We start from the raw sequence: 12,774 nt of genomic DNA on the forward strand, positions 1-12,774 counted from the left end.
GAAGCAGAGAGAAGAACAAAATCTTATGTCTGCCCCCTTTTCCTAAAGTATAAATTTAAACAACAATAAACCTTAGTTAAGAAAACAAAACAAGAACATCAAATCATTCAAGAACAACAGAATTTTTAGAGAAATAAAGATATGATCTGTATAATTACTTTGCTCATCGTGTAAATGTGTAAAAATTTTATTATGGGACAAAAATAGGCTACATGAATTTAGTTATGACATATTAATTACACTTCTGTTCCACCTGCACTGCACTTTATTAACTTGCCAAGTGTTAAGTAAAATTGGCAAAAATACAAATAAAAAAAAACAGCCTAAATCTTTTTTTTTTCTGCAGCAGCCATGGTAAATCAGGGTAAAACACTGCAATAATGTTGGCTTTTGATTGCACTTGTGAATGAGCCTTACTCAGTGTGGAGATACTCAGAGTTGATATATGGTGAAATCATCTGTTCTGAAGTTAAACATTCAGAGTTTCCTTGCTCGGAGTCAGTTAATAAACTCATAGTTTGGTGACCTTCCTTTCTAAACTACCCCCACCTCCATTCCTCAGGTGTTCTGTTGACACGTTGCTGTCGACAGGACTTAAAGGAATGCCTGTAAAATAAAATGTGACACAAATTTGAATTTTCACAAAAACATTGTTTTGCACATTATGTCGCCCATCGTATGAAAACTAACAGAATACGATAGTTCCCACATTATGTCGGCAAAGATGGGTGAAAACTTTTATTAAAACCCATCTTTACTCAACGAGATGCAGACAGATGAAGAGATGTTGAATCATGACAGAACTTTGAAGTTGTTGACTCACCTTTTGGAGCAATGAAGTTCATGGAGTGGATCAATTTGTTACTGTTTCTCATTTCATTATGGCATGCTGATGTTTGAAGGAACATATATGATTAAACTGTCTCATTTGAGGAGTGAAATGTAATGTTCCCTCATGTTTTCACCCATAAACTCTCTGAGGGTCTTGTTGCAATGCATTGATCTAGGGGTTTCACTTCAGACATACTGTATGTAACAGGAACAAATTAGGTGGTGATACTAATAATAGTAATATAATGTACTGATTTGTCAGCTATATATTCACAAAAGAAAAATAATAAACTTCCTGTAAGTCTGTTCTCACTTTGCACTGTTTTGAGTTGTGTTTGTGCTGTTTGTCCTTGAGATCCCTGGATGGTAAAGTATGTACATTTGAAAAGCAGGAAAGCTTCTCTGTTGTTGTTGTTGTTTAAATGAATGTGCACAAAGCAGTGGTCAGAAAAATCTGGACTTTTTGAAACATGGTGCAATCTGGATATGACAAACACAAGCCAGAGCAGATGCAAAACCACAAACAAGTTTCTATAAGGTCTCACCAGGTGCACTGAAATGTGAAATCAAGACAGTTCTTCACAAGAAATGCTGCCATGAGGGTTTGAATCATTTTCTTGTTGAAATATATATAAAAAAGTTAAGAATTTAAAGTATTTCATAGTATTTTGGGAGCAAAGTGAAATTTTATTCATCCCGATCTTAAAACTTTCCGTGTGCAGCACCTGATAAGCTCTGCGTACTTTCATGTGTCTGTGAGAACCACCCCCCACAGCCCACTCCTGCCTGTTTCAGAGAGCGGGGGTCTTTCTGGGGCACTGACACCGGATCCTACACGGCCCTGGAATGGTGATGTAAGGCAGCGAGGAGGGAGAAAGAAGGAATTGTCCGCAGGTGTTTAGGGGAGCCGAGGAATGAGTGGGGGTCCAGCACAGTAGCCAGATGGACAGCAGATGACTTTTGTTCTCCTGAATGCTCCATAAAATGTGTGAGCAAAGGCAGGACAAGAAAACTGAAGGAGGAGGCAAACAGGAGGTTGTCTCAAGTGAAAGTTTTAGCTTCACAGTGAACCCAAAGTTCTTCAGTGTCCTAACACGTCCACCATTAAACGTTTGGACTTCAGAATCTCAACTTCCCTTTTTAAAGGGATGATGGATGTTCTTGTTCACTTCATTTACTTCATTTTCTATTCTGAGTTTAAAGCTAGAAAGCTAATGAAATTTTTAAACAAAAATGATTTGCAACCATTATCTTGACGTTTTAATTCTCCCTTATTTCTCTGCACATCAGTAACATGAACACCAGCGGTTAGTCTGCCTCCTGCTGACAGAAGTCAGACATCTTGTTTCTCCTCTGCAGGCCTGCACTGCCCTCTGATGGTGCACAAATCACACACCATACAATAAAGAAACCTTGTCTGTTTGACGTTGAATTACACACAATCCTGCTCAGTCTAAACAGTCAGACTCAGGTTTCAGTTCAACTGCATACAGTCCAATTAATTTCCATTCTAACACAAAAAAGTCAGTAGATTATAAAACTGGATAATGACTAATGTGTTGAAATAGTTCACTCAGTTATTACAGCATCACACAGCAAATTTGAGAAATTAATTTTACATTTCAGCTACAAACCTTGTCACAGAACAATTAATGAAGCACCTCTCAACTTTATTAGTCTGATGATACAAACGACCCATTACTCATGTTTTACATCCATTTATTTTGTCTCAGTTAATTCATTTTAGAGCCCAGTCCCAGGCAGAGGAAACTGTCTGCATGTCAAGGTTTTTTTTTCTCAGTAGCACAATTTACACAGTATGTTTTAGATCAATGTTGTAAATTGATAATATGAAAATGAAATCATCACTGACTTATTAGTGAAACAAAATGATTTTCCTTTTAAGAGCTTCAGTTTTTTATTATTTCATGAACAAGATTTTGAATAAATCAATAAATAAATATGTTTTATGAAATAATGCCAGCGATTTTTCAGACATGAACACTGTTTGCATTTTAAGCACAATAAGAGTAACAATATTTTTAAGTTTTCACAGTGGATAACATCTCAAGTCAAATTTTAGAAATGAAAATAGATATCAGCTCTCAAAAACTGACTTTGACTCACGCATCAGTTGAGCTTTTAGAGCTGTGCTCTGTTCCTAATCAGTGTTTGAACTGAGACGGTGCCGTTATCATGTGTGTTCCTCGTCCCAGTAATCTCAGCCAGCTGTCCTGAACTCTGAAGCTAAAAGCACTGGATGTCCTTGAAGGAGGAGGTTTTAGGAAGACAGAAGAGAGAATATTTCACGAGCTGTTTGAAAGGCCACAAAATGCTTATAGAAAAGTTATGAAAACTAAAAAAAGAAAATAGCTCAGCATCAAAAAGTAACATAAAAACATACCTAGCTCAAACAAACTTGCTGACATGCTGATAAAGTGGGAAAATATATGTTTATTTTTTCTTATTCCAAGGATAAACAAAGTGTATGATTTTTTGTCTAAAATTTAAAAATAAACTCCCACAGAAAACTTCAATCTTTTAGGGTTTTAGCTGACAGTGACACAGGAAACACCTGCAAATCGTATTAAACATATCAGAGTACAAGATTAAGATCCCAAACACATCTTAAAGCAAATAGCTGACTTCCTCAAGGAGAATAAGCTGAGGATTTTTACAATCCTCACAGCTCTTTGACACAAATAATCGAAGATCTGTGGATAAACCTCAAAAGAGCAGTAAAGATAGAAGCTCAGAACCAAAGATGTAATGAGTGAACATATCAGAAATGAAAACTATAAAAGGAGCAAATGTCTGAAAAGCTACATTTTTTATCCTGATAAATGCTGAAATGAGGCTGTTAATGTTTGATTGTTTTAAAACAGTAATGTGAACATAAGAAGAGATGTAAGTTACTGAACACAGTTTAACAGACATGTCTGACACCATATCATAGTACTGTTTTTTCTTTACTAACTTTTAACACAATAAAGTTAGTGAGACCTTTTGTTTCACTCTATATCCAGACTTCAGCACTTCTCTGTTTAGATCCTCCGATCTCCTTCTTTAAAAGCGGCCTCTCTCTTTTCTGCGAGTTGTGTATCTTTGGTTTCCCCAGTTTAAGCTCTCCAACCTCACCAAACCCCTTCACACCAACAGAATTTGCTGCACAGGTCCAGTCGGRCTGGCGACCCACCATCAGGTCCAGACTCGGCAAGGAGGTGGTGCCGGTCACTTCCCTAAAGCCAAAAGAAGACATGAGGGAGGGGCTGTCGGACGGGAAGGGTTGGTACGTTCTGTGCATACCTGGACAGCTCCTCCAGGCTGCTCGCTGCCTGAGCTTCATGGCCTGACGGATCTTCTTCCAGCCCAGGTGGTTGAGTTCAAGCAGGTTGAGCAGGATGCAGAAAACCCCGACACAGAACATGAAGAGCAGGAAGATGGTCTTCTCCGTGGGCCGGGACACRTAGCAGTCCACTGGCTGGCTGCAAGGGGAAGAGGTACAGAGGAAATGGACCGGCACCTTGAAGCCGAACAGCTTCCACTGGGCCACAACGAAGCCGACCTCCAAGACGGCACGCAAACATACGTGGAAGACATAACATTTGGACAGAACTCCGCCGGACACCACAGCGCTGTCCTCCCTGATGGTGCAAGCTTGAGTTTGAGTCAAGGGCTCTGTGTTTTGGGGTTGTCCTTTCTGGAAGCTCTGGGCGGTGATTCCCTCCATCACATCGCCTAAGCTGTGACCAAGATGCTTGTGAGAGCGAATCGAGCAGCTGTCCGAGTCGCAGCTGAGATCGTAGGCTTCCTGTCTGCCGCTTCGCCCGGCGTTGGGGCCTTCCACCTCGTGGACKTTCTCCGTTCCTTTGGCCGACCTGTGAGCGGTGCTGTGCGGCTGCTTGGACAGGTTGTGCCACGTGTAAATGATGAAGCAGAGGGACGGCGTGGAGACGCTTATGATGTGGAAGACCCAGAAGCGAGGCTGGGAGATGGGCGCAAACGCGTCGTAGCACACCGTGGAACATCCCGGCTGCAGCGTGTTGCAGACGAACATCTCCTGCTCGTCGGCGTACACRTCCTCGGTCGCCACAGCCACGACAAGCAGCCGAAATATGACCATGACGGTGAGCCACAGGCGTCCGATCATGGTGGAGTGATGGTGGACGGCGTCCAGGAGGCGTTTGAGCAGAGTCCACTCCGTCATGGTGGCCTGCGGCTGCCAGCCGACTTGAGGGTGGAATCACTGCCTGAAAAAGAGCAGCTCGCTTCGAAACTACTTATACTTCTGAACTCTGGCTCGTTCCACTTGCGATACCTCGTAGAAAGGTCTGTGCCCTAMAAGTCCACCTGGTCAATAAAACCTCTTCTTCCTTGTCACATTTGTTGTTTCTGTAAAAGTTTTTCAGAGCAGTGATCCTCTTTAAAAAACCTGCAGGAAGCTTCTTTTGTTGCAGAATATTTGCCRGCCTTGCCGACTGCCTTGAAGGTGGTGATTTGGTGCAAGAAAGCCATCAGTTTTACACAGAGACGGATGGTCACTTTACATGAGTCACTTGGCACACTCAAGCCTCTTTTGTACTGAGGATGCTTTTTAAAAACCAAGAGACATCCCCCTTACTTTATAAATGGAGCTGCTGATAGTGCACAGTGATAAAGCATTCTTCACAGATTAGTCCTCTGAAAGCTGAGGACTCGTTCTTGAATGGTTAGATGCATCATTACAAGAACCAGAAGTGAAAAACCACAGACAGGTTCTGGACAACTCTCACCCCATAAACATTTGAGCAAGAAGTCGGTAAAATCTTTTTAACCTGTACAAAAGAAAGAAGAGCAGCACTGTCTTGAGTCGGTCTGGTGTCTGGCAAGGTTTTCTCTTTCGTAGACTGTTTTSCCCACTTGTCTCAAGCCTCTTGCCAGTGTTATCTGTGTTTTAAAAAAAGCTCCCTGAAAGCTCTGCTGGGCTCAAACCATTGCGTCCCTCTAGATAAAATACTCAGCAACCGCTTCACTTACTTCAAATACTTCCCCCGGAGATACGTGCCTCATCAGTGGAGTAACTGCACGGGGAAACTAAATGAGTAACATGCATGAGCTTTAAAGAAGATGTGAAAAACTCACATCCGTGTGAAACTGCCAATAAACAGAAGAGGTAAAAGCAAAAGGGTGAGAACCTGAAGAAAGAAAAGGTCAGGTTTATCTGAACTTTTCACCTGCTGAATGCRAAGTTGAAAACATTACACATGTTAAATAACATTGACTTAAATAGAATTAGAAGAACCAGCATCATTTGAAGGAATGCACATCGAACGCCACTTTTCTTGTAAAGGTTTTGAACTAAGATTGACTCGTGTTGAAAAACAGCTCATACTCAAAGTATATTGTCAGAAAATAAACTCTCTATCTGGAGAAAACCATCTGCTCTCTGCTTCCCTATAAAATTTRTCTTAGGAAAGTACACAAAAACTTTCACATAAATAATAAAATGCCAGTTAGTAAAACATTTGTTTCTCAGAAAGTCAGCAGATTRTGTTGAACCTTCACTTTGTTGCACTCTCCCATCCTGAGCAGCACACTGGCGACAGTGGAAAGAAAAAAACTCAGTTTTAATGGGAGGAAGCCACTGAAAGAATCAGGCTGAGTGTGGGCAGCCATCTGCCTCATTTAGCTGGGATTAGTGARGACATAAAAGAGACAAACACAGAATGTTACTAATATTGTGTTACAACGGAAGGCGATGCTGAATGCTTCAGAGTTTAACGAAGCTCCACGCGAGCAGCTGGAAAACGGCAGATAACTAATTTCCCTAATGGGGATTATATGGGGAGTATAAAAAATTCAAAACAAAAATAAATAAAATATATCTGCTTGGAGTCAGAAAGGTGTAACTAAAAGACAGAAGTAGTGATTTTCAGAGAAGAGATTTGGTTTACAACACTACCAACCATGTAAAGGTTAATTAATGTTCCAATGTTCAATACATTTCTCACCTGCCAAAATCTGAGTCCTTATTGAGATATGAAATAAAAATCCTCCTAAAGTATTAGAAACAGTCCTGAGATGGTGTGATTGTGTCTTTTTTTTAAATCTCCAGTACCAACTAAGCTTTGCTGTTTACACTTTATTTTAGACTTCCAAAGCACCATTAGAGACTTCCTGTTTGCTATTTCAGGATGAGCAAACAGCTCATACCAACTCAAGTGTTAATTACATTTTAATGATCACATCCTGCCTATTTATAGAGAATTAAAAATGTGTGGAAAAGATGTTTCCTAAGATCTTGATTTTATTGAAATTAGTGGGAGCCAGTAAAAATCCAGCTTTTATGAATACAACCTATTTTCTAATGCATCAGTTAACTTTATTTCAGTGCATTTGGAAACAATAGATATTATCCTGATCCATCCAGTGTCTGTAAGTTTTTATCACTTGCTGTAGAGCCCTCATGTTTCGTACATTCAGTACATCTCCGGTCTTCTCTCACCTTATAACCCCAGACRCARCTTGYGCTCACAAGACCASAATCTTCTYKTGGTCCCCYGTAYTCGCTTCAAGACCCGTGGTGACTGTGCCTTTTCCTYAATGGCKCCCAGACTGTGGAACGCCCTTCCGCCCTATCTAAGATCTGTTGATAACACTGACTCCTTTAAAAAACAACTAAAAACACACATTTTCACTCAAGCATTCAAATGAATATATTCAACACCTCACAACTTGAGTTTATAAGCCCTGACGAACAATCATGTGTGTTATTCTGGTCTAGTATCCATCCCCTCCACCTATAAGGGTGAGAGATAAATTGAACTTCTGTACTATTAAATTGTATATTGAACTGTATTTAATGTATAATTTGTACAGCTTTTGTGATATTTTATGATATTTTTGCTTTTTCTTTCTGGTAATGGATGTACAGCACCTTGTGAAACCCTTTTCTGTGAAAGGCGCTTTATAAATAAACTTTTACTTACTTACTTACTTTTTATTTCCTATTTAAATCATTTGGTGATTCTGTAAGAAAGCTTCAGGTTTCAGCTCCCCGAGGAAGTCCAGTTGTGTCTTATTAAACGTGTGGAACCGCAAAATATGCCTGACAAGTTCTCAGTGTTACAGATTACCAGGAAAATAAAACGACTCATCTTCTGCTCCTATGACTAAAATGCTGAGGCAAACCTGACCGACAACGTGCTCTGATTTAAAGCATTGATGCAGCTCAAGCCGAAATGTATTGGCGGGATGTACAAATTCGTTTCAGTTCAGTTTGAGATGTGTTAAAGGTTTACGTAGTAATACGTCCCGACTAACTTAAACAAGCAGAAGAAGCTGAAAATGATGTAAAGTCTGGTTTAATGGCTACTTTCAGGTTAAAAGACAAACAATGAGGGCAACAATTCATGTAGAATTGAAGACACAACAAGAACAAAAATGCTTCTAACCAGTGCAAACAGGCAGAACAGATGTTTATGGCACACAAGGCATCCTCGGTGTCAAATCTCACATGATAGGTTTGAAAAAAGCCATCTGAGGAACAGAAACATTTCACTTTAAAAGGCTCCTGCTCCAAACACAGGAGGCAGGTTTACACCCAGTTCTGTTTAAAAATTCTACCTTAAGACAGAAAAACAGGAGAAAAACCTGCAACACAGCAACTTCTGCATTCCCCTGTTTCACATTACAGATTGCATGACTGTTCCTATAARTTTTTAAGGCAAAAAAWSAAMMAAAAAAAMCTGAAGTTATTGTGGTTTTTGTTCAGATTCTCACATCAGCAACTTTCTTGTTCTTCCTCCACTCACACACAGACAGACAACATTAGTAACAACTGTTAACTCTCAACTGTTCTCACGTGACAAATAAACACATTTTTGTTTGTTTCCATTTCATTATTCATACACATTTCTATCATATTCATCGTAAACTTCTTTGCTCTAAAATGTCTGCATAAAAATAAAATTGAATAGAAACCTAGCCTTCAAGGTAGTCCACACATTTAATCTGACCGCAAAGCGTCTCGGGATGAGGCTGCTCCTCCAGGATTGAAAATAAAACAGCGTTTTTCTTTTCTTTTCTTTTTTTTTTTTTTGTTCAGAGAGCAGTATCTTCAGAGCCAAAAAGCTGGGTGGCGATGGCTTGATAGTCAGCTACCGGAGCTTTACCATCAAAGTCTGACGGCAGGATGTCCACATCAAACTCCTTGAAGTAGCTTTCCAGCTCATCCCCGTGTACAAAGACCTGGAACAAGTTCAGAGTAAAGATGATTGCATTTGATTGGACAGAACTGAATCTGAAATAGGTAAAATCAGTTTTTGTGTGCGCACTCTCTCCAGTAGTTTGGCCTTCATGAAGGGTTTGACCACGTTGTAGGTGGTGGTGAAGTACCAGGGCTGGTGAATAACATGAACTGCTTTGAAACGAGCAGGAAAAGAATCCTGGAGACACACGGGAAAATATATGAATAGTTATGAGGCTACGCTTTAAAATAAAGTGTAATTTTTTTTGTCTGCCCTGACCTGCAGCATGTCCACCATCTTTTTGAGCTCAGCTGTCTTTATTCCTGAAGCRTGCTGCATGGTGAAGCCTTTAAAATTCTCAATCAGGACAAAACCATTGATCTGAGTCTCCTCGCTTTCAAGCAGCTTCTCCAGGATCACACAGTACGCTCTTAGGACCTGTTTGAAATGCAGAAACAYAAAATACTGTGCAAAAGTTTGAAACCAACTCCCGACTTCTTCTTAGTTTGTCAGATTTTGCTGTAATCCTGTAAACGTGGTCTTGATCAGTAGTTCTCCATTCTTTCTGAAGAACTTTAAAAGTTTTTATTAGTTTTTCTTTGTAGATATTTCTTCACATTTCCAGTCCCCTGACCATGACAGCAAATTGTGTTGCATGCTCTGATAAACATGTCTTTAAAAAGGAACAAGCACAAGTAGAAAACTAAAGACTACAGGCCTGAAAAGCAATTTTAAACAAATTTTAGTGCCTTTAGGAAATAAGGGGAAATGCAACAAAGTCGCATTATCCTTCAGTTCATCACCAAATGTGAGCCAAATATTCAGCTTAGAGATTTTTGTTGCTGCCAAAATACTGTTTTTATGTATCAAACTGCTATAAAATGTTATAGGATGACCTAAAATAACATAGAACAAATGTCTTTGAGACAAAGTGCCTAAAATCCTATTTTAACTTCCATAATTTATGTGTCGACACACCACAATGATTAATCCTTTGAATTTAGGAGTTTTGTTATGCCAGACTGATTCAGAGGTCAGAGCTACGCAGCAAAAAAAAAAAAAAAAAACACTGGACTGAAAACAAAAGTAAAACCAGCCAAAATCCAACTAAATAAATAAATATTATAAAAACTTGGAAAGGTCTTCAGAGAACCTGAAAATGTATACTCAAAAAGGTTACAAGTCAATCCAGTTTCTTGGAAGAATAKCTAAATAAAGGACGGCTCAAAACCTGAACTGTGTTGCTGCATTTTTATAAATAACACATAAAGGTTTTGCTTAAAGGTCTTTAAAGGTTCAGTTTTATTCCTGCTTTTACAGCTACCTCATCAAACGTGATCTCCTCCAGGTCCCAGTTGTTGATGTTGAAGAGCAGGACCACACGCCCAAACCTGTCCCTGGTCGGCAGGACTACAGGGTACCCCGCCTCGATGGTGCTGCGGACGGCCTCGGGGGTCAGGTTCTCAAACAGCTCAGGGTACTCCCTCCTGAAGCGCACATAACCTAAAAAAATAAAAATAAAAAAGAATATGTTGAAACTAAAGAGTAACTGACACCATCTGTTCTCCAGAGCATGAAGAGTCGCTGCAGGTTAGCGAGGTTTTGTCTGGGCCTCATCACACTGAGGCACCAACTAGCCAGCGTTAAAAGAAGTCCGACACATGTATCACAGCAGTACACAAGTTTACCACACAGTCCTGCTTTACGTAAACAAATCATCCTTTTTAAATACATTTATGTGAGTAATCCTCCCTCTTTGTTATTTGTCTATTAATAAAGCTGAGGCAAGTTTGCGTTCCTCTGCTCTGCTCCTTTGGCAAAGTTTATGGAAATAAACTGGTCAAAATTCACACTTACTTTGAAACTACGATTTAATTCAATTTAAAAGATTCTGCTAGTGATTAATTAGAAATTARGAATGTTGCTCTATACTATCATAGAGATGACCAGTGGAAAATGATAACGTGTTCAATAACGTGTGTTTTCCCAGAGCTGAGCAGGCAGTTCCAACAATAAGTGTGTCACATGGTGTCAAATCAAACTGGTTTTCAATCAGCCCTCAGCTCTGGTTTGGTGAGGTTCTCATCACAACACGGGSGAATAAGCTTCTTGTCCAATTTGGACACAAAGAGGAGCTTTATCAGAGGGAAACTCTGAGGCATTTCAGAGCTCCCAATTAATGAACACATGGCTCTCTGTCTGAACAGGAAGCACCCGGAAACAACAAAGAGCTCATCCTTAATTACTGACAATGTTAGGAAATGTTTGCAAAAACTGAAGCAAAGCACAAGGTTGCTGAAATAACAGAGGTAAAAACTCGTCGTTCTCAAAGTTGGGGTCGGGACCCACAGTGGGGTCCTGAAACATCAAAGTGGGGTCCTGAAAATACTTTCTGAATTAATTGCACTAAAAAATGACAACAAAAACATTTTTTGCCATTGTTGTTACAAAAAAATAAAAATGAAAATAACATTAGTGTACTTAAAATGAACAAAAATAGTGTGATAAATAATGTTACAATGCACTTGTTTATTTGACGTGAAAACAATGTATATGAACCGACAACTGCTGGGCTCAAGTCTCTGCTGCTGGCATTTTATGGGTCAAAAGCTGAAAAGTGTGAACCACTGCTTTAAGCTGAAATAAAAAACTTTTTTAGTAAAGTCATGCAGACTTACAGGTTCTGCCGCTCACCTTTCATGAGCTCGTGAGCTCTGACCACTTCAAATTTGCGAGCTCTGAGGAAACGCAGGAGCAGAGAGTCCGGTCTGTCCCCGAAGCGCTGCTGCACCAGTTTGGCCAAATCGTCTCCCTCTGCTGCCCTCTCCTTCATCGTGGCCCGAAGGTCCTTCAGCGACGACGCCCGCCGTTCGTCCGTCTCATTCAGCTCGTCCTTCGCCTGCAGGACTCAAATATACACGCCGTCAAAAACTGACAACGTCTGCAGGAGCCAAACGAAACAAATGACTGCTTAAAACTTCTGATCTGTGGTCTTTCACCTTCTGCGCAGTGTGGCCGGGCAGTTTGTGGCACGGGCCAAACACCGGCCCGTGATCCTTCACTGTCAGGTGCTCCAGCTTCGACCTCATCGCCTGCTCTTCCTCTGAAACCAGACGGAAAGTTCCCRTCTGCAGAAACATGAAGAAACAATCATTGTTAGGTTAGTCAGGCTTTCCTGTTGTTTTAGGTTGAAACACATGTTTGAGGCACAACATCTGAATTATCTGTTGCACACAACTAGAAAAAGTCCCTTTATTCTCAATGTCAGCATGAAGCTGCGTCATCTGACTGTCTGATCTCCGTAAATGAAGGATTTTCATCCCGACTTGTTTTTAAAAGCTGAACAGCATCAGCAACAATCAAGTGTTAATAAAGTATTTTCTATAATATTTTGAAAAGAATCAAACTTACTGCAGCCATTGTTGAAGCTTCACCAACTGTGAAAAAGAAAAGAAAAATAAGAAAATAAGAAAAAAAAGAATGAGCAAAAACACAACAGAGCACACAGCAAAAAGGTCAGCACTGCTCCACAATAAAAGGTGGCACTGGAAAAGAACCCATTATTGGTAATAATGCAAGCTCTTAATAAACCACTTGATAAGTAGCTATAGTGTATGAAAAAACAAGTTATTTCTTGCCAATTCTTCTGTCTCAGTCTTCACTTTTCATCAATTAATTTTATATTTGAAACATTGCAGTGAGTTATTTAAGACCA

General features: G+C 40.0%; 2 protein-coding genes across 3 annotated transcripts in view; both read right to left on the minus strand.

The window, feature by feature from the left end:
• Positions 1–3,654: 3,654 nt before the first annotated feature.
• On the minus strand, positions 3,655–5,098 carry gjd6 (gap junction protein delta 6; the record flags this gene model as incomplete). The annotated part of the gene is given in 1 exon segment (XM_014001139.1): positions 3,655–5,098. A coding segment is annotated over 1 exon segment (1,191 nt). The 3' UTR covers positions 3,655–3,847.
• Positions 5,099–8,157: 3,059 nt separating this feature from the next.
• rlbp1a (retinaldehyde binding protein 1a) overlaps positions 8,158–12,774 on the minus strand; it is a 5,872-nt gene continuing 1,255 nt past the window's right edge. Inside the window, exons 2-8 of one of the 2 annotated variants that reach the window (XM_014001523.1) lie at positions 12,471–12,496; positions 12,059–12,187; positions 11,754–11,958; positions 10,384–10,562; positions 9,339–9,497; positions 9,147–9,257; positions 8,158–9,060 (exon numbers count right to left, since the gene is read on the minus strand). In XM_014001523.1, the coding sequence (XP_013856977.1) occupies positions 8,914–9,060; positions 9,147–9,257; positions 9,339–9,497; positions 10,384–10,562; positions 11,754–11,958; positions 12,059–12,187; positions 12,471–12,479 (939 nt within the window). In that variant the 5' untranslated portion in view covers positions 12,480–12,496 and the 3' untranslated portion in view covers positions 8,158–8,913. Of the gene's footprint in view, positions 9,061–9,146; positions 9,258–9,338; positions 9,498–10,383; positions 10,563–11,753; positions 11,959–12,058; positions 12,200–12,470; positions 12,497–12,774 lie in introns of those variants that run through there. The other variant, XM_014001522.1, reaches the window with a different exon arrangement.

This window comes from Austrofundulus limnaeus, unplaced genomic scaffold (assembly GCF_001266775.1).
Source record: "Austrofundulus limnaeus strain Quisiro unplaced genomic scaffold, Austrofundulus_limnaeus-1.0 Scaffold9, whole genome shotgun sequence".
In the NCBI taxonomy this organism is placed as follows: domain Eukaryota; kingdom Metazoa; phylum Chordata; class Actinopteri; order Cyprinodontiformes; family Rivulidae; genus Austrofundulus; species Austrofundulus limnaeus.